This window comes from Jaculus jaculus, chromosome 9, assembly GCF_020740685.1.
Source record: "Jaculus jaculus isolate mJacJac1 chromosome 9, mJacJac1.mat.Y.cur, whole genome shotgun sequence".
NCBI classification, from domain to species: Eukaryota; Metazoa; Chordata; class Mammalia; order Rodentia; family Dipodidae; genus Jaculus; species Jaculus jaculus.
The window spans coordinates 14,722,031-14,743,999 of NC_059110.1; the positions used below are offsets into that span (position 1 = coordinate 14,722,031).

General features: G+C 44.8%; 1 protein-coding gene and 1 non-coding gene across 2 annotated transcripts in view; one reads left to right on the forward strand and one right to left on the reverse strand.

Moving 5' to 3' along the window:
• Ccdc170 (coiled-coil domain containing 170) overlaps positions 1 to 21,969 on the reverse strand; it is a 74,852-nt gene that overhangs the window by 29,444 nt on the left and 23,439 nt on the right. The window contains exon 6 of the mRNA XM_045158470.1: positions 6,909 to 7,226. Coding sequence (XP_045014405.1) covers positions 6,909 to 7,226 — 318 coding nt within the window. The remainder of the gene's footprint in view (positions 1 to 6,908; positions 7,227 to 21,969) is intronic.
• On the forward strand, positions 4,562 to 4,668 carry LOC123463735. The gene has a single exon (XR_006639123.1). It is a non-coding gene; the product is annotated as a U6 spliceosomal RNA (small nuclear RNA).

The following is a 21,969-nucleotide window of genomic DNA, read 5'->3' on the forward strand; positions in this document are numbered from 1 at the left end:
ATTTAAATTCTCACCAAAAAAAAAGTGTGAACCAGGGTAAAGAGACTGTCCAGCAGATGTGTGTGAGCTGGTGTGGGTCCCCAAATGGGTTCAGGAAATGGGGAAATATTGACTCCAGTCTGTACACATAAGCAGTTCGCATCCAGATTAGTCAGTTAAGAAACACCTCAAACTCAGGGAAATTGTTGCCTCAAACTTCTAAAGTTTGAGTTGACTTCTAAACTAAAATCTGAAAATGTTGCAATTTTCTGCCACTGTTTACCAAGTAATCATTTCATTAACACTGCTAAATAATATCTAAAATGTCCTTTAGGGACTGGAGAGAGTGCTCAGCAGTTAAGGTGCTTGACTACAAAGTCAAAGGACCCAGGTTCAATTCCCCAGTACCCACATAAAGCTGGATGTACAACGCAGTGCATGTGTCTGGAGTTCATTCGCAGAGGCTAGATGCCCTGGCACACCTATTTTCTGTCTCTGTCTCTGTCTCTGTCTCTCTCTCACTCTCTCTCTCTCTCTCTTTCTCTCTCTCTAATAAATAAAAATATTACAATGCCCTTTAGGGTTCCTGGGAAGCCAACACTAGGACCTTTCTCCAAAGCAGTGGTTTTCAAGTAGCGGGAGAGCAGACCCTTCTGGGGGAAAAAGGTAATGTCTAGAGACACCAGTGGTTGTCACAAATTTGAGGCGGGGCAGGGAGGAGCGGTTCCTGGGATTAAGTGTAAAAAGGCTAAGAAAATGATTAAACATCTTACAATGCACAAGGTAGCCCTGCCTCATGAGAGATGATCCAAATAGCCGAGTGTGGTGGTGCACACCTTTAATCCCAGCACTCGGGAGGCAGAGGTAGAAGGATCCTGTGAGTCTGAGGCCAGCCTGAGACTACATAGTGAATTCCAGGTCAGCCTGGGCTAGAGCGAGACCCTGCCTTGTAAAGCCAAAGAAAGAAAAAAATGTTATCTACTCACAAGAAAAAGAGAGAGAGAGATCAAAATAGGAGAGCAACTAGCTGGGAAAGGGCCCAAGCAGAAGCGAGTGGGGGAGGAGGCTCAAGAGAAAGGAATGGGAGCTGGGCGTGGTGGTGCACGTCTTTCAATCCCAGCACTGGGGAGGCAGAGGTAGGAGGATCACTGTGGGTTCGAGCCCACCCTGAGACTACACAGTGAATTCCAGGTCAACCTGGGCTAGAGTGAGACCCTACCTCAAAAAAACAAAAAAAAAAAAAGAGAGTGAGAGAGAGAGAGAAGGTAATGGAAGGGGATGTGATCAAAATGAATTATGGTTAATGTATAAAATTATCAACAAATAGCTGGGCATGGTGGCCCACACCTTAATCCCAGCACTGGGGAGGCAGAGGTAGGAGGATCACTGAGTTCGAGGCCACCCTGAGACTACATAGTGAATTCCAGGTCAGCGTGGACCAGAATGAGACCCTAGCTTGAAAAACCAAAAAAAAAAAAAAAAAAAAAAATCAACAAATAAAAAAATTAAATGATTATCCAGTTCAAAACTGGGCATGGTAGTACATGCCTGTCACCCCAGCCCTCAGGAGGCTAAAGGAGGAATATGGTGAGTTCAAAATCAGTGTGGGTTACACAGCCAGAGCCTGTCTCCAAAAGAAAAGAACGCGGAGGAGCAGAAGGAGCAGAGAGGAGGATCCAGTCTAAATGCCAACAATCCTGAGGCTAAGATAAGAAGCCCTGCTCTAAGATATAATAAAGCGTTTTGTAAAGAAAATTAGATCTTGCCAGAAGCAGGCATGCAAGGAACGAGGAGAAGTGACTTACTAAAGAAGTGGGGCCAGGGCCTCAACTCCAGGAACAACTGTGAATCTGGGAAGAGGCGCCATGGCTAGCAGGAGGGTAAACAAAAGGTTCTGCAGTCAGGAGCAGAGGGGACAAAAGGACTGTGCCAGGCCCGGACTGCCAGACCTTCACATCAGCATGACTCAACAGCTGGCTGTGGGTAGCCATGGCAGCTGGCAGGAAGATTCAGCCCCTCAACAGACTCATCAATTGGTAAAGCTCTCTCTCTCTCTCTCCCTCTGTTGTTTTGTTTTTTTTTTTCAGAAACATTTCTTAGACAATATACGAAATCCATTTTCTCCTAATCTTACTTGAAGATGAATTATACAAAACACCAACTACATGCTTGATTTCAGGCTTTGAAATAGGGAGAGCAGTTATTGAAAGAAATTACAGGGTAGAAAAGGCAGAGAACGGCACTAAAAAGATTTTGAATCATTCTAATGTTTTTGGGGACTGGGGAAGAGCATATTCAGCCTAACCAATTTACACCATTTTGCTTTAGAAAATAAATATATACATCATGCTGACAACTTATACCATCTTTCACATAGTAGAATTAAAATAGTTTGAGGGAAGTTTGGGAGTATAGAAAAGGACGCAATAAAATAAATAGCAAAAAAAGCTATTGAAATACTTCTAATACCATTCAAGATAACAAAAATTAGTGAAGTTTTTCTCAGTCTTGTAAGTAATTTTTCTTTTCTTTTCTTTTTCTTTTTTGGTTTTTCAAGGTAGGGTCTCACACTAGCCAAGGCCGACCTGGAATTCACTATGTAGCCTCAGGGCAGCCTCCATCTCACTGAGATCCACCTACCTACCTCTGCCTCCCGAGTGCTGGGATTAAAGGCGTGCGGCCACCACACCCAGCTGTAAGTAATTTCTTTCCTCAGTTGAGGACGTGTAAACTAAGTCACAAGAAACTCACCAGCTATACACATTACGGGGCAGAGGACAGTAAGGAGCCCTCAGCACATCATATATCCATGCAGAGAACTCTACATTTAGCCAAAGGAACCACAAGGATTGCTTCCCTGGTATGCATGAATTTTAGAAATGCTTTTAAGAGAAATTAAATTTTTACCAGTACCTACGTTTCAAAGATTCATATATAAAAGAATGGTTACTGGGCTGGTAGATGGCTCAGCAAGTAAAGGCATTCCTATGCAAAGCCCACTAGCCTGGGTTGGATTCCCCAGTACACATGTAAAGCCACACACACAAAGTGGTTCACGCATATGGAGTTCATTCACAACAGCAAGGTGTCCTGATGAGCCCATGCTCACTCATACACCCCCCCCAAATAAATAAAAATATTTTAAGTGGCTACTATCTTGGAACAAATTACATATTCATCTTCATCATCTCCTATATTTCCCATTTCCCACCTTAAAAAAAATATTTTATGGGGCTGGAGGGATGGCTTATTGGTTAAGTCGTTTGCCTGCAAAGTAAAAGGACCCAGGTTTGATTTCCCAGAGCCCACATAAGCCAGTGTCTGAAGTTTGTTTGCAGTGGCTGAAGGCCCTGGCATGCCCATTCTCTCGATCTACCTCTTTCTCTCCTCCCCCCTCTCTCAAATAAATAAAATAAAATAAAATAAAATAAAATAAAATAAAATAAAATAAAATAAAATAAAATAAATTTTAAAAAATATTTTATGTATTTGCAATGAGAGAGGAGAAGGAGAGAGAGAGTAAAAACAAGTTACAGGCACACCAAGGTCTCTTTCCATTGGACGGGAACTCCAGATGCATGTATCACTTTGAGCATCTGGTTTATGTGGGAACTAGGGAATCGAATAAGGCCGTCAGGCTTTGCAAACAAGTCCCTTTAGCCGCTGAGCAATCTCTCTAGCCCATTTCCCACCTTTTTACTACACAGGTGGACCTAGAGGAAATTATGTTAAGTGAAATAAACCAGACACAGAAAGAAAAATAGTGTGTGATCTCATTTGTATATAGAATCTGTAAAAGAAGGGGGAAAGCCAAAAATATAGAGACAGAGAATAGAACAGTGGCTGCCAGGGGTGAAGAAAAAGGGCCAAAGTATATAACCTTCAACTGTAAATTAACACCATTAAAAAGTAGGGGGCGGCGGAGATGGGTCAGAGGGTAAAGTGCTTGCCGCACAAACCTGAGGCCCTGAGTTCAGCATCCACATAAAAAGCTGGGCATGGGGCTGGAGAGATGGCTCAGTGTTTAAGGTGCTTGCTTGCAAAGCCTAACAACCTGGGTTCAATTCCCCAGTACCCACATGAAGCCAGATGCACAAAGTGGCTGTGGTGGTTAGATTCAGGTGTCCCCCATAAACTTAGGTGTTCTAAATGCTAGATCCCCAGCTGATGGATATTTGGGAATTAACACCTCCTGGGGGCAGTGTATTATTGAGGGTGGGATTCTGGGTGTTATAGCCAGTTTCCCCATGCCAGTGTTTGACACACTCTCCTATTCCTGTTGTCTACCTGACGTTGGCCAGGTGGTGATGTCCACCCTCTGCTCTTACCGTCGCTTTCCCCTGCCATCATGGAGCTTCCCCCTCAAGTCTGAAAGCCAAAATAAACCTCTTTTCCCACAAGCTGCTCTTGGCTGGGTGATTTCTACCAGCAATGCGAACCTGACTGCAACAGTGGCCCATGCAACTGCGCTTCATCTGCAGCAGCTAGAGGCTCTGGCGTGCCCACTCATAGTCTCTCTTTCTTTCTTCCCCTCTCTCCTTGCAAATAGATTTATTAAAAAGGCTTTTTAAAGCCAGGCATGGTGCTCACTTCAGCAGCACATAAACTAGAACTGGAACAATACAGAGAAGATTAGCATGGCCCCTGCACAGTGATGACATGCAAATTTGTGAAGTGTTCTATATATTTTTAATTTTTGTTTATTTTTATTTATTTATCTGAGAGCAACAGACAGAGAGAGAGAGAGAGAGAGAGAGAGAGAATGGGCATGCCAGGGCCTCCAGCCTCTGCAAATGAACTCCATATGCACGTGCCACCTTGTGCATCTTGCTTACGTGGGTACTGGGGAATCGAGCCTCAAACAGTGACATAAAGCTGGTCACCATTTCCTTTCTTTTTTTTTTTTTAATTTTGTTTGTTTATTTTTATTTATTTATTTGATAGTGACAGAGAGAGAAAGAGGCAGACAGGGAGAGAAGAAAGAGAATCGGCGCACCAGGGCTTCCAGCCACTGCAAACGAACTCCAGACGCGTGCGCCCCCTTGTGCATCTGGCTAATGTGGGTCCTGGGGAACTGAGCCTCGAACCGGGGTCCTTAGGCTTCACAAGCAAGTGCTTAACCATTAAGCCATCTCTCCAGCCCCACCATTTCCTTTCAAACGTCACTAATTAGGACTCCAGTCATTTGTACTGGATGACCACTGAAACAGCCTGGCTGAAAGTCGACGCTGCCAAGTCCACCTTGATAGAAAATGAGAGGTGATGACAGTATATGTAGTGACAAAATTCAGCAGCCACCTGCCCCATACGCGAATTAAACCCGTTTCCTATGACTATTCAACAGTCCCCTCAATGACTCTCCTGGGCACCAGTGCAGGATGTCAAGGAAAGAAGACAGGAGGAGGGTGAGGCCACGGCGGCACGGGTGGCAGCAGTTCATAGCTGGTGTTCGGATTTGCCCGACAGTGCGTGAAGGACTAGATGACAATTCTTCTCACTTAATGCCGGTATGAACAATAACCCCATGAGGCCGATGCTGTTCCCTGCCGAGAAACCCTTATCTATAATCCCCGAATCCCATTTCTTTTTTTAGTAATTCATTTCCTGACAAGGTTTGGCATGACCTGACCATGTGGGGCAGGTAACCCTGACCCCTAGAGCCTCGGGCTATTTATAGTACTTATTCAACCCACCTGGAGTGGCTCACATGGGCGAGCGTGACTGGCAAGGGGTGCAGTCCAGCCCCTGTGGATGGCTTGGCTAAGGTTGCTTCCTGCATCATTTCTGCTGCATACTAAGTCAGCTCTCATTCTGAATCCAAAAGCAGGGGAGACAGGTGTGGGGAAGTGTGCCTAAACTACACCCACGGAAACATACACACACACACGCGCGCACACACATGCGCACACACACACGCACACACACAGAGCCCAACAGGTTTGGAAGATTTGAGTTGATAATAAACCATGCACTAGTCTAATAAATGAAAAAGGTCTCACAGGCTGGGGACGTAGTTCAATGATTGAGTCCTTGTAAGAACCTGGCTTCTATCCTCAGCACTGCATAATAGAAAAGTGAACTAGAACAAACCCTGTCTTGAAATTTCCCCCCCCCCCCAAAAAAAAGTGGGCTGGAGAGATGGCTCAGCAGTTAAAGGCACTTGCTTGCAAAGCCTGACGGCTGAGTTTGATTCTCTAGTACTCACGTAAAGCCAGATGCAGAGTGGCATATGTGTGTGGAGTTTGTTTGCAGTAGCACCAGGACTAGGCACTCCAATTCTCGTTCACACTGTCTTTGTCACTCTCTCTCTCTCTGCTTGCAAATAAATATTAAATTAAAAATGAATAAATATGGGCTGGAGGGATGGTTTAGCAGTTAAGGCATTTGCCTGCAAAGCCAAAGGACCCAGGTTTGATTCCCCAGGACCCACGTTAGCCAAATGCACAAGGGGGTGCATGCATCTGGATTTCATTTGCAGTGGCTGAAGGCCCTGGCACGCCCATTCTCTCTCTCTCTCTCTCCCTCTCCCTCTTTCTCTGTCAAACAAATAAATAAATAAATAAAACATTTTTTAATGAATAAATAAAGCTGGGCATGGTGGCACATGCCTTTAATCCCAGCACTTGGGAGGCAGAGGTAGGAGGATCACTGTGAGTTCAAAGACAGCCTGGAACTACAGAAATGAGTTCCAGATCAAACTGGGCTAACGTGAGACCCTACCTCAAAAAAAAAAAAAAAAACTAAATAAATAAATAAAATGCTGGATATCTTAGAAACCATAATCCCAGGATCCTGCTGAGGCTCACAGGGTTTTACAGGATGCCTCTCAGACCCTCCTGGAGACAGCTGGAAATATCACAATCACGTTTTTATCATTCTTTCCAGTACTTAGGGGGCATCGGGGAGCGGGGGACGGCGCCCTCACTCACTCTTTGCGCCCTGGTCTCCTGGCTGCTCAGCTCTCCGATCCTCTCCAGTATGGCATCCTCGGTGGACCCAGCCGCACCCACCCCGCCCCAAAGGAAGGCTGCGATTTTCTCCCTGAAGGAGGAGTTCTGGGTTTGCAAGGTCGCGGCCGCCTCCCTGCTCATCTTCAAACTCGTCTCCAGCTCCTTGGAGCTCTTCTTCAGGAAGCTGAGCTCCTGCTTCAAGGCATTCCAGGCCCGCTGGCCAGCAAGCAGCCTTTCTCCGAGGAGTTTAACTTCTCTTTCTAGAGCTCCTTTGGCCTCTTCAGCACCCAGCAAGTCCTGAAGCAATTACAGAATTAAAGAATTACAGAAGTCACATTCGCGGCCAGCAAGGGACACCTGCATTGACTGGCAATTTTTCTACCTTGCCTACCAACCACTCCAAGAATTTAGGGCTAAGTGCTCACTACAATTTAACTCTAAGTTCTGCCATCATCCTGAATTATGAAGGCAACACAGTATTAAAAATTACTTGAGGGGGCTGGAGAGATGGCTTAGCGGTTAAGCGCTTGCCTGTGAAGCCTAAGGACCCTGGTTCGAGGCTTGGTTCCCAAGGTCCCACGTTAGCCAGATGCACAAGGGGGCGCACACGTCTGGAGTTCGTTTGCAGTGGCTGGAGGCCCTGGCGCGCCCAATATCTCTCTCTCTCTCTCTCTCTCTCTCTCTCCCTTTCTTTCTCTGTCTGTCACTTTCAAATAAATAAATAAAAATAAACCAAAAAATTATTGTTAAAAAAAAAAATTACTTGAGGGTTGGAGAGAGGGCTTAGCAGTTAAGGCATTGGCCTGCAAAGCCAAAGGATTTCAGTTCGATTCTCCAGGACCCATGTAAACCAGATGCACAAGCGGGCGCACGGACCTGGAGTTCATTTGCAGTGGCTGGAGGCCCTGGCACACCCATTCTCTCCCACCCTCTCTCTCTGCCTCTTTCTCTCTCAAATAAATAAATAAATTATATATATAAAGATTTTCTTTATTTATTAGAGACAGAGAGAGGGAGAGAGAGAGAGAGAATGGGCACACCAGGGCCTCCAGCCACTGTAAACGGACTCCAGACACATGTGCCCCCTTGTGCATCTGGCTAACGTGGGACCAGGAGAATCAAACCCTGGTCCTTAGACCTCACAGGCATGTGCTTTAACCGCTAAGCCAGCTCTCCAGCCCAAATAATCTATTTTTTTTTTTTAATTACTTGAGGGCTTGGAGTGGTGTGGCTCACACCTTTAATCCCAGCTCTTGGGAGGCAGAAGTAGGAGGATTGCTGCGAGTTCAAGGTCAGCCTTGGGATTATACAGTAAGGTCCATGTCAGCCTGGGCTACAGTGAAACCTTACCTTGAAAAAAAAAAAAAAACAAATAAAATATTTGAGGGCTAGGATATCGCTCAGTTGGTAGAGTGCTTGCCTAGCATGTCTGAAGCCCTGCCCTTGGGCCTCAGCAGTCCGTAAAGAGTGGCACACACACCCGTCCTCCCAGCACTCACAAGGGGGGAGGTATGACAGACTCTGGCTCAAAAAAAAGCATTATTATTATTTGAATAGATATGCTTCTTTAGTCCTACTTCAAAAGACTAATGGGCCCTTGGGAGGCAGAGGTAGGTGGTTCGCCGTGAGTTCGAGGCCACCCTGAGACTACATAGTGAGTTCCAGGTCAGCCTAGGCTAGAGTGAGATCCTACCTTGAAAAACCAAAAAAAAAAAAAGACTAATGGTCTCATGACATTGTCATTCACAGGGCCTGGGAAGGTTGCTCAGTGGTTAAAGGCATTCGCTTGCAAATACTGCTGGCTCAGTGTTCAATTCCCAAGGCAGCCACATAAACCAGATGCAAAAAGTGGTGCATGTTAGCCAGGCGTGGTGGCACACGCCTTTAATCCCAGCACTCGGGAGGCAGAGGTAGGAGGATCGCCGTGAGTTCAAGGCCACCCTAGACTCCATAGTGAATTCCAGGTCAGCCTGGGCTAGAGTGAGACCCTACCTCGAAAAAAAAAAAAAAAAGTGGTACATGTTATCTGTTTGCAGCAACAAGAGGCCCTGATGTGTACATACACACACACACACAGACACACACCATAAATAGATAAGTAAATAAATAAACTGAAAAAAACCTGGATCCTTTTTCTAGTTCTTTGACTGTGTGTCTCCGGTCTCATAAAGACAAAACTAAAATTGATAGAACCTGAAGAGGGGAGGTGGAAATAATAGATATTTGTGGTCAAAAGACAAAAGATCAGTACCATACTGAGAGAAAATAAATGAATCAATAGATTCAGACAAGTAATCATTCATAGAGAAGGTTGCCAGTAAGCCTACTTCCATTTACCATAATCTAAAGTGGTCGAAAGAACACCATGTCATCTCTTAAATTAATTTTTTTTTTTTTTTTGGCTTTTTGAGATAGGGTCTCACTCTAGCCCAGGCTGACCTGGAATTCACTATGTAGTCTCAGGATGGCCTGGAACTCTTGGCAATCCTCCTACCTCTGCTTCCCAAGTGCAGGGATTAAAGGCGTGCGCCACCACGCCCGGCTTAAATTAATTTTTTATGAGAGCAAACCGGTGGCCTCCAGCCACTGCAATTGAACTCCAGACACGTGCGTCACCTTTGTGTGCACATTTGACCTTGCACACACTTGTGTCACCATGTGTGTCTGGCTTACATGGGACCTGGAGAGTCAAACACTGGTCCTTAGGCTACACAGGAAAGTACCTTAACCACCAAATCATCTCTCCAACCCTTAAATTAATTTTTTTTTTTTTTTGCAAGCAAAGAGAGACAGAGAGAGAGGAGACAGACAGAGAGAGAATGGGCACCCCAGGGCTTCCAGCCCCTGCAAACAAACTCCAGGTGCATGTGCCTCCTTGTGCATCTGGCTTACGTGGGTCCTGGAGAATCGAACCTGGGTCCTTTGACTTCACAGGCAAACGCCTTAACTGCTAAGACATCCCTCCAGCCCCCTTAAATTAATGTTTTAAATTAGTTGGTAACAAGTCCCAAAACATGTGAATTCAAATCAAATAGGATCAACAAATCAGTTAACCAGCACTTTTATAGTATTGCTGCCTAGTTGGCTGGCAACAATATTTTATTGGTTCTTTTTTCTGAAGAGATGGCTCAGCAGTCAAAAGCACTTGTTCACAAAGCTTGCCAACCAGGTTCAATTCCCCAGCCACCTAAATTAGCCAGATAGGCATTTGTTTGCAGTGGCAAGAGACCCTGGCATGCACACACATACACACATGCAAATAAATAAAAATACTGTTATAGGACAAAAAGCATTCTAAAGTAAAGCAAAATATTTGAGCCAAAGACTACATCTAAGAGAGTTGATAACATTTCAAGGCATTGGGTAAAATGCAATCACCTCTTTGCATTAGAACTGGGCTGTAAAAAGAATTTAACTCCACCATAGCTTTGAGACGGGGAAAAAAAAAAGTTAGCTGAAACACTAGTTTTCACTTCTTGGAGAAAATAAAACAGCTCTCTCTTTTTCTTTCTTATGATGATACTTTTTAAGTCGAGGCAGTTTCAAGCATTCATTTGAAAGAAGAGTCACCCAAAGGAGGTAGTTAGAGAAGATTGCCCTTTTAGGAGCTACAATAACTAATTATGGGGCTTATTTTGTAAAATACTTTGCCTTTCAAGGTCTCGGTTTCCCCTTTCTCTTTCCAAACCAGCCATTGCTGCAGAAAGAGCCCACTACTGCTGCTAATTAAATTATGGCCCTTAAAATAGAGTCAAGGACCCTTCGCCAATGAGGCTGTATTTCTTTCTTTCTTTCTTTCTTTTTTTAAGATAGGGTCTCACTCTGGTCCAGGCTGACCTGGAATTCACTCTGTATTCTCAGGGTGGCCTCAAACTCCTGGTGATCCTCCTACCTCTGCCTCCCGAGTGCTGGGATTAAAAAGGTGTGTGCCACCACGCCCGGCAATGCTGCAGTTTTATAATACACATATTTCTCTGCAGATAGGACCATAATAGCTGCTTGTTTGCTCAATGAAAATAACCACTGTCAGCATTGGGAGCTATCGATGAGAACCACGTTTCCCAGAGAAAAGTGGGGGCCCACATTCAATGACACAAGGAGGAAAGCAGAGTTCCAATGCCGTATAGGATATCACATATTAACGATTGCATTAAAAGAGTCTCCCAACTGCAGAAGAAGGAAATTTCCATCAATGGCGATAACATTAAACAACCATTTACAGGAGTACTTCCAGATACATAAAGAAATAGATCAGACATCGCCCTACCAATGGATTTGCTATGGATTTCAAATGACAGCTAATACCAAAAAGACGAACAGACAGTTCAAGTATTTCAGCTTGGAGGAATTTTTCTTTTTCTTTCTTTCTTCCTATCTTCCTTTCTTCCTTCCTGTCTTCCTTTTTTCCTTTCATTCATTCTTTCTTCCTTCCTTCCTTCCTTTCTTTCTTCCTATCTTCCTTTCTTCTTTCCTTCCTTCCTGTGTTCCTTCCTTTCTTCCTTTCCTTTCCTTCCTTTCTTTCTTCTTTCCTTCCTCCTTTCCTTCCCTCCTTCCCTCCCTCCCTCCTTCCTTTCTCCCTCTCTCTCACTCTTTCTCTCTCTTTCTCTCTCTCTCTCTCTCACTCTCTCTCTCTCTCTCTCTCTCTCTCTGCAAGCCAGAGGGCAACATCAGATATCATCCCCATGGACACCACCCACCTCCTTTGAGACAGGCTCTCGCATTGGCCCAAAGCTCACCAGTCAGGCTAGCCTGGCTGGCCACCAAGCCCCTGGAGCCTCCTCAGCCCTGGGATTACAAATTGCCAAACCCGTATGCACGTGGATTCCGAGGCCCGAGAGCAGGTCTTCGCGTTTGCAAGGCAAACACTTTACTTGTTGATTTATCTGTCCAGTGTGCTTTGAGGATTTTTTCTACCCTACTATTATACTATTATTTCACTAATTTAGCAGCTTCCAAGCCCAGCACTCCAGCAAACCTGAATTCACTTCCTCTATGTAAACGTAAGCGCCCACATATGTCGAGTAAAAAATAACAAAAGTAATTTGGGAATACCAACAACTCCACCGAAGACCCTCAGCAGAATTGGAGTGGGGGAGAGACGGTCCATGTGTGCAACGTTTTTATATAAAAAAAATTAAAATAAAAAAATTCAAGCCGGGAGTGGTAGTGCACGCCTTTAATCCCAGCACTTGGGAGGCAGAGGTAGGAGGATCGTTGTGAGTTCGAGGCCACCCTGAGACTCCATAGTGAATTCCAGGTCAGCCTGGGCTAGAGTGAGACCCTACCTCGAAAAAGAAAAAAAAAAAAAATCAAAAAAATTTTAAAAAGATAAATAAATTTCTAAAAAGTAATTTGGGATAACGTAACAAAGATGTGCCTGTTAGGTTAGATTTATTTCTTTCTTTCCTTCCTTCCTTCCTTCCTTCCTTCCTTCCTTCCTTCCTTCCTTCCTTCCTTCCTTCCCTCCCTCCCTCCCTCCCTCCCTCCCTCCCTCCCTCCCTCCCTCCCTTCTTTCTTTCTTTCTTTCTTTCTTTCTTTCTTTCTTTCTTTTCATACTCCTGGCCGAGTTTCTGTATGAAATAAGAGAGCCCATGGCAGACCTTGGGGACAACCACTCCCCAGCACTCTGGTTAATCGTTTTGGGATTCAGAGGCACTGCGCTGCTGGAAACAGATGTCCTCAGACTGCAAACGCAATTACCTGCCCGGCGACTCAGAGCAAGCCACCAGATTGGAGTCTGGTTGCATGGCTACCTCAAGGACATGCTGAAGCACCGGGCCTAGGGTGACATGGGCACTGCTGCCCAGGACCTGGTGACTGCTGTCAGGCCACGCTGACACCAAGCCACAAACAAGTAGCAGGCTCCGAGAAAACGGGACTGGCCTCCCGGCAGAAAACCACGTCCGCAAAAGAAAGCCGACCGCAGGCAGACCCCACTACCCAGCACCAAAAATATTTTTTTAATAATTAACAAATATTTCAGTTCGGTCCCACCAAGGCAACAAATGAATAACGTCTCCTTCACCATTACATCCAATAAAAACATTTGTATGTAACATGAAGCAATCAATCAAACTTCCCAATGAAATGCATGGATCTGCCTTAAGCAATCAGGCCATGCCAAGGTTTGTGTTTTTAAAACACAAAGCCAGTCCATGCGCCACCTTGTGCATCTAGCTTATGTGGGAACTGGAGAATCAAATCTGAATCCTTAGACTTTGTAGGCAAGCACCTTAACCACTAAGCCATCTCTCCAGTCCTATATTTTTTTAATTTTTAATTATTCATTAAAGAGACTACACCAGGGCCTCTTACTACTACAAGCAAATTCCAGATGCATGCATCTGGTTTTCTATGAGTACTAGGAATTTGAACTTGGGCCACAAGGCTTTGCAAACAAGTGCCTTTAACCACTGAGCCATCTCTCCAGCCCTGTATATTTCTTTAAAAGGGCTGGGGAGATGACTCAGTTGGCAAAGCGCTTATTTCACAAGTATATCAGTTCAAATCCTCAAAACCTACATAAATACCAGGCATGTCAGCACACACTGGTAATTCCACTGCTGGGGAGGCAGAAACAGGCAGATCTCCAGGGCAAGCTGGGACTAGGTGAATCTGTGAGCTCTGGATCCAGAGACCACCTGCCTCAATAGTGGGGGGCAGCCAACATCAACCCTGACCCTCCACATGCTCACACACACTCATGCCCAAACACATGTGAACATATCCACACCAAAATCTCAGAAAAATATACGTGTGTGTGTGTGTGTGTGTGTGTGTGTGTGTGTGTATTATTTATTTATTTATTTATTTGACAGAGAAAGAGGGAGAGAGAATGGGCATGCCAGAGCCTCCAGCCACTGCAAATGAACTCCAGATGCGTGTGCCCCCTTGTGCATCTGGCTAACGTGGGTCCTGGGGAATCGAACCAGGGTTCTTTAACTTTGCAGGCAAACACCTTAACTGCTAAGCCAACCCTCAGTTATATATGTTTAAATATTTTTTTCTTCTAACTCATTTTTATAATTATAAAAGTACTAGAAATCAGGAAGAAGAAAAAAAAAAAAAACAAGTGATGCTTCCTGACACCCTTTGGGGAAAGCAGCACAAGGACCCGCTCAGCACATACATAGAATGCAGAAGGTTTGCATGTTCTAAAAAGAGATATTTTTTGTGCATGTGGTTTTACAAGGTAGGCTCTCGCTCTAGCCCAGACTGACCTGGAATTCACTATGGAGTCCCAGGGTGGCTTCAAACTCAGGCGATCCTCCTACCTCTGCCTCCTGAGTGCTGCGATGGAAAGACATATTCTAAATCTGAAGCACTTGCCCTGCAGACGTCTTTGAGGGACTCAAGTCTGCTGTGTGGAAGGAGGGTTAGATTTGTTCTGTCCAAGCCTGCGATCTATGCAACGGAAGCTGCAGATGGGCCTTTTTGCTTCAAACCAGCAGACCTTTCCTGAGTCAGAGCTGTCCCAATGGCACCTTGAGCCTTGGAAGACAAGAACACAGCTTCAAGCCACGCCTTTAATCCCTGAACTCAGGAGGCAGAAGTAGGAGGATCGTCATGAGTTTGAGGCCACCCTGAGACTACATAACAAATTCCAGGTCAGCCTGGCTTAAGTGAGACCCTACTTCAAAAAACCAAAAAATAAAAATAAAAGAATGCAGCTTCAATTTGAAAGCTCGCTGTTGACAAACTCCATGTTGGCTGACAATAGATTAGCTGCCCGAGAGGCCAGTGTGTCCCTGGGAAGGGCTACGGAACTGCAAACACTGTCCTGAACTGGCTGGACTATGCCCAGAGGACCATGGACAGTTCCTAGCAGACTTGATGAGGGACATTGAAAACCAGAATCGGTTCCATCACAACACTAGCTCCATAATAAAAATTAGTAAGTAATCATGCCAGCTTAAAATACTGTTTTGTTTTGGTTTGGTTTCATTTGGTTTGGTTTGGTTTGGTTTGGTTTTTTGAGGTAAGGTCTCACTCTAGCTCAGGCTGACCTGTAATCCACTATGTAGTCTCAGGGTGGCCTCGAACTCTCAGTGAGTCTCCTACCTCTGCCTCCCGAGTGCTGGGATTAAAGGCATGCACCACCAGGCCCAGCCTAAAATACAGTTTCAACTGATTTTAAATTGTTAGAATGAACCCAGGGACTAGGGGAACGGCTCGCTAGTAAAGCATTTGCCATGCGAACATGAGGATCTAAGCTTGGTTCCCCAGCACCCACGTAAAAGTCAGGTATGGTGTCACGCACCTGTAATCCCAGCGCTAGGAAACTGAAGATAGGAGGATTCCCAGGATTTGCCGGCTAGCAAGGCTAGCTAATTCAGAGAGCTCTGGGTTAAATAAGAGACCCTGACTCAAAAAATAAATAAATAAATAAGATGGAGAGCTAGGGAAATGACTTAGCAGTTAAGGCTTTGCCTGTGACGCCTAAAGACCCCGGTTTGATTCCCAAGGACCCAGGAGACAGATGCTGAGGACACTCAGCACCTACCAAAGCAGAAATCCAGAGGCTCCTAAGAGTTCATCACTGAAGCCGACTGAAAACTCACCCACCACAGCTCAGGGAATTTTGTGGAAGAGAGGGCGGAAAGATTGTAAGAGCCACAGGTTGAGACATCATGCCCAGAAGCATTCCCCCACAACACAAAAAAATAACTGCTCTCAAAACACATAAACCACAACCCCTTGGGGAATACCGGCAACCCCAACAGAATAAGGGCAGGGATGAGGGAAAAGAAGGTATCCATATGAAACATCATGTTAGTAATAATAATAGGGCTGGAGAGATGCCTTAGTGGTTAAGCACTTGCCTGTGAAGCCTATGGGCCTTGGTTCAAGGCTCGATTCCCCAGGACCCACGATAGCCAGATGCACTAGGGGGCGCATGCATCTGGTGTTTGTTTGCAGTGGCTGGAAGCTCTGGCATGGCCATTCTCTCTCTCTCTCTCTCTCTCTCTCCTTCTTTCTCTCTCTATCACTCTCAAATAAATAAAAATAAACAAAAAATTTAAAAATAATAATAATAATAATAATAGGGCTGGAGAGATGGCAGTTAAGGTGCTTGAGTGCAAAGCAGGTTTGATTTCCCAGAACCCATGTAAGCCAGATGTACAAGGTGACACATGCATCTGGAGTTCATTTGCAGGGCTAGAGGCTCTGGTGCACCCCTTCTTTCTCTCTCTCTCTCTCTCTCAAATAAATAAATAATATATAAAATAACAATAATAATAAGCATTTAAAAAATCAAAAGAAGACAGAGGAAGGAGGACCCAAAAACAAGAGACATTTAAATTCTTCATATTTCATAGGAGAAAGCCTAAAGAGACAATCTCCAACTAAAAAACGTGTTACTTTCAGGGCTGGAGAGATGGCTCAGCAGTCAAGGTGCTTGCCCACAAAGCCTAATGACCTGGGTTCATTTCCCCAGTACCCGCACAAAGCCAGATGCACAAAGTGGTATATGTGTCTAGAGTTCATTTGCAGCAACTGGAGGCCCTAGAGTGCCTGTTTGCTCCTCTCTCTCTCTCTCCCTCCCCCACCCCCACTTCTAAATAAAAATAAATGTGCCAGGCATGGTGGCGCACGCCTTTAATCCCAGCACTTGGAAGGCAGAGGTAGGAGGATCACCGTGAGTTCGAGGTCACCCTGAGAATACAGAGTGAATTCTAGGTCAGCCTGGGCTACAGTGAGACCCTACCTCAGAAAAAAAAAGAAACAAAAAAAATTTTTTTTTAATTAAAAAATAAATAAATAAATAAACGTGTTACTTTGAAGTCTTTCATGGAAGCCAGGTGTGATGACGCACACCTTTAATTCCAACACTCGGGAGGCAGAGGTGGGAGGTTTGGCCATGAGTCTGAGGTCACATGGAGACTACCTAGTGAATTACAGGTCAGCCTGGGCTAGAGTAAGCCCCTACCTCAAAAAGCAAAATAAATAAATAAATAAATAAAGGCTTCATGGTAATTACATGTTATCAACTTGATCTGTTTAGGAATCCACAGACATTCCTCGTAAGTGGGTCTCTGAGGTTCCTCCAGGAAGGATTAACTAGAGGAGCTATCCTTCCCCCAGGGTGAGCCCTTCCCCCAGAGTGGGCAGCCCTTCTTGGAGGGGGGACGGGCTTTATCAAAAGATGCTCTGGGAAGAAAGGTATTCTCCTGCCCTTCCACCTGGCTGCCGGTGCTGGTGGCTGCTTTCCAGCGTGGACTGAAGAGCAGCGTGGACTAAGACCAGCGTGGACTGAAGAGCAGCGTCTCTCCAGGTCGCCCCCAGGCCTTCAGTGGCGGATGGGGACAGCTGAGGCCTCCAGCCTCGTGGACTGAGCAGCCACCGCGGGTTCCTTGACTCTCAGGCCTGCAACCTGCTATTGTTGGACTGCCGTAAACTAATCCAATAAGTTCTCTTTTAATACAATTCATTCTATCCGTTCTGCGCCTCCAGAGAACCCTGACTAATATATGACCCAAACAACTAAAAGCTAGTCGGGAGCAATGTGTTCTTTGATAAGCAAGACTGGGGATGCCACGTGGAGGGGCAGGGTTGCTAACTGTATTCCGGAGTCCTGGGAACTTTAATTTTCACTTTATGAGCAAGTGCTATGTTCGTGTCTGATTTCATTCTAACTCCTCACCCAAAGGTGAACTCCTTGGCCTCATGGACCATGAGAAAGAGGGTGGAAGTAACAAATGTTAGGAAGATCCAGAGCTGGCTAGCCAAAGGAAGAGACTTGGAAATCCACCACAAATGTTTATATTGCCCAGTGGAAAGTGGCCTTAGCTGAAAACCCAACTATTCAGGAAGCTTCCCAATTTCAAGGCCTGCCTGCATTCAGGGCCAACCTGGGCAACTTGGTGGCACTCTGTCTCAAAAACAAAAAAATGGGGGGGGGGCAGTTGAGAGATGGCTTAGCAGTTAAGGTTCTTATTTGTGAAGCCTAAGGACCCAGGTTCAATTCCCCAATAACCACATAAACCAGATGCATAAAGTGGCACTTGTATCTGGAGTTCATTTGCAGTGGCTAGAGGCCTTGGCTTGTCCATTCTCTCTTTCTCTCTCTGTCTTTCTCTCAAATAAATAAATAAATAAATAAATAAATAAATAAATAAATAAATTTTAAGTACATAAATCAGGTCCACAGGTATAGTTCAGTTGTGGAGCATGTGCTTAGCATGCATGAGGCCCCAGATTCAATCCCTAGAACTGAAAGTAAAAAGAAGAGAGAAGAAGGGAGAGAGAGGGGTAAGAAGGGGTGGGGGAGATGAGGAAAGGAGAAGCCAGGAGGAGAAGAGAGGGGAGGGAAGAAAAGACTGGAGTGAAGCCAGGTGAAGAGGATTTCAATTTACTCTGTGAAACAGAGACAACCATGACGAGGTTGTAAACTGTAGAAATTCTAATCTCAGCTTCCTACACTGGAAACTGCCCCAAACTAGAAGTGAATCAAGAAGAGATGGGCATCATTGAGCAATAGTGACCCCCTAATTCTGGAGGATTCTGGAAGGGACTGGACTCCAGCTGGTCAGAGACAATGTAAAGATGAGTTTTTAGAGCATTTGTCTAGCATGCACAAAGCCCTGGGGTCAACTGCCAGTGCTGTCAAATAATTAATTAAATTAAGTAAAGCAAGATGATTATTTCACATGGAGAGTGAGGAGATCGAAATTTCAAATGACCTAAAGATTTCTAACAATAGTATGATTCGGGGTAGCGAAGAGACCTTTGATTTCTTTAGTAACCTGTCTAATCATTTCTCATTTCCAGAAACTATTCCCATACACCTGATCTCTCCAAATAATCTCATGTTTACTTTATTCCCCAGGTAAAAGCAAATAACTAGGAAAATGAAACAAACATACTGAGGGTCAATTATATACTAGATGTGGACTTACTGGACCATATCTTACAGTCAGCTATCTGTATCTGCAGGTTCCACATCCATGGGTTCAACCAACAAGAGCCAAAAATATTCAGGAAAAAAAAAAACCTGCATGGATACCAAACACATTATTCCCTAAACAATACAGTGTAGCAGCTATCTCCATTGTATTGGATCTTGTAAGCCCTTCAGAGATGACTAAGTCGTGGGAGGATGTATCTAGGGTAGACACAAATCTAAGTGCCTTGAGCATCCACATGTTCTAGAATCATTCCCTCACTGATATTAAGAGATGGGTGCATATAACTTAATCCTAGTGAGAGTCATAAGCTAAAGCTTTATATGCCCATCTTACAGATGAGAAACAGGATCATAGAGGGAAAACTGCATGGGTTAGACATGTGCACAGCCTAAATGATTCTGGAGCCAGGAGAACAGCCCACCTAGAGCCTGCTTCCTAACCCCTCTGTGCACCATTGCTGTCTCTGGCCTCCACAGTATAATGGACAAAAAAAAAAAGTGGAAGGGACATCATTCCACACCCTCTGAGTCCAGAGACAGTACTACACCAAAGCTTTTGTTCTAATCACTAGAATGAAAAACTATGGGGGCTAAGCCGGGCATGGTGGCGCACACCTTTAATCCCAGCACTCAGGAGGAAGAGGTAAGAAGATAACCGCAAGTTCAAGGCCACCCTGAGACTACATAGCAAATTCCAGGTCAGCCTGGGCTAGAGCAAGACCCTACCTCAAAAAACTAAATACATATATATATATATATATATGCTAGAGATATATTTCAGTGGTTAAAGGTGCTTACTTGCCAAGCCTGATAGCCTAGGATGAATTCCCCAGTACCTGGTTTTCTCCCTCCCTCCCTTCCTCCCTCCCTATCTATCTATCTATCTCTATCTCTATTTCTCCTCCCTCCCCCCTCCTCTCTCGGTCCCCAGTGTAGCTTAGTGGGGTATGGATTTAACATGTGTGGGGCCTTGGGTTCCATTCTTGCACCAAAAGAAACAAATAAAACAATTACTAAAGATTTCCAAGTAATATATTTATCATACATATGAAAAGAAAAATCACCTGGACTTTCTTGCTTGTGAATTATTTATCACTTAGGTTATTAAGAAGAATCTTTAAGCAATGGTGCATTAGTCAGGGTTCTCTAGAGGAACAGAACTGATAGAATGAATTATATTAAAAGGGAATTTATTGGATGAGCTTACGACAGTCCAACAACAGCAGATACAGGCCTGAGAGTCAAGGAACCTGGCAGCTGCTCAGTCCATGAGTAGTCCCAATCAGTAGTCCCAATCCACACTGAAGGCCTGGAGGTGTCCTGAGGAGCCGCTGGTCTTAGTCCACCCTGGTCTTCTGTCCCCATTGAAAAGCAGCGAGCAGCACGGGCAGCCAGGTGGGAGGGGAGGAGAACACCTTTCTTCCCAGAGCTTCTTTGGACAAAACCTCCCCTCTGAGAGGGGCCGCCCACTCTGGGGGAAGGGCTCACCCTGGGGGAAGGATTCCTCCTTTAGTTAATCCTTCCTGGAAGCAACTCAGAGACCCACTTATGAGGAATGTCCATGGATTCCTAATCAGATCAAGTTGACACAAACTTAACCATCACAAATGGGCCAAGCTGAGAATGGAAGGCGCAGCATCCTAACCCCAGGGTACTTCTGCGTATCCAGCACATCTGGACATTCCTAATGAAGTGCGCATCCTAGCTCAGAAATAGCGCTTTCCAAAGCACCGTGAAGACTTCCTGGGTCTCTTAACATGTCAGTAGAACCTCATGACTGTATCTTTCAGGAATAAATTGTTGCAGTCATCACCCTATGAATGAGCAATTTATTAAAGACCTCAAGATTTTTATTACCCATCTTTTTTTTTTATTACCCATCTTTTTCTTGTACAATTTTTTTATTATTTTGCCAAGAACCTCAAGCCAAAGGGAATTCGTTTCCAAAGTGCATCATTTCCAAGTGAAGACACTTCGAGAAGAAATTCATCTTCTTTTTTCTGTTCTTAATTTTTATTTTCTTTTATTTACTTGGGAGAAAGAATGGGTACACCAGGGCCTAGAGCGGTTGCCAATAAACTCCCGATGCATGCGCCACCTTGTGTATCTGGCTTAGGTGGGACCTCGGGAATTGAACCTGGGTCCTTTGGCTCTGCAGGCAAGAACCTTAACTGCTAAGCCATCTCTCCAGGCCTATTTATATTGTTTTGGTGGTGGTGTTGTTTTGTTTTTGTTTTTTGGGTTTTTTGGTTTTTCAAGATAGGATCTTGCTGTAGCCCAGGCTGACCTGAAATTCACTATGTAGTCTCAGGCTAGCCTGACATTCACAGCGATCCTCCTACCTCTCTCTGCTCTCTCTCCCACCCCCCGAGTGCTGGGATTAAAGGCGTGGACACCATGCCCAAATCACTAATAAATAATTTCTGTTAGCAGCACTATCCTTTCACTTAGTGACAGATGATTTCTGCCAACAGACTTACATTATGATGTTGCCAAGATGTAGCATCAAGGAGATTGTCAGTGGGGTTAAAGCAACGTGGTAGCAGGGCTTCCGATTCAGAAGCAAAACTGAACAATGTAGTTAACCTCTCCGAGTCACCGCACAATGACTGGGACGGAGGAAAGTGTCCCCTCAGCAACTGCACAGTTCGCCGGCACTCAGAACCAGTCCCTGGTAAATGGAATAAAAGTGCCTTAGAGAACTGGCTGGCTTGGTGGCAGCCTGACAGCTGCATGAGCCTGGGGTACTGCTCTCGAGACATGTGCTGCTAAAGAAAGACTCCTGGCACAAACGTCCTAGGAGTCATCTTGAAAAGGCTTCTGCTAGGTAAATTTGGAGAATTTGGAACACCAAAAGAAATAATAACAACTACCAAAGCACCAATAAAAATCCATTGATAGCTGGGCGTGGTGGCACACGCCTTTAGTCCCAGCGCTCGGGAGGCAGAGGCAAGAGGATCGCCATGAGTTCAAGGTCACCCTGAGACTTACATAGTGAATTACAAGTCAGCCTGGGCTAGAGTAAGACCCTACCTCGAAACAAAAACACAAACAAACAAACAAAAATCCATTGAATTGAAAAGAATAGCAGCTAATAAGCAGGAGGAATTGCAAAATTAGAAACAATCGCTT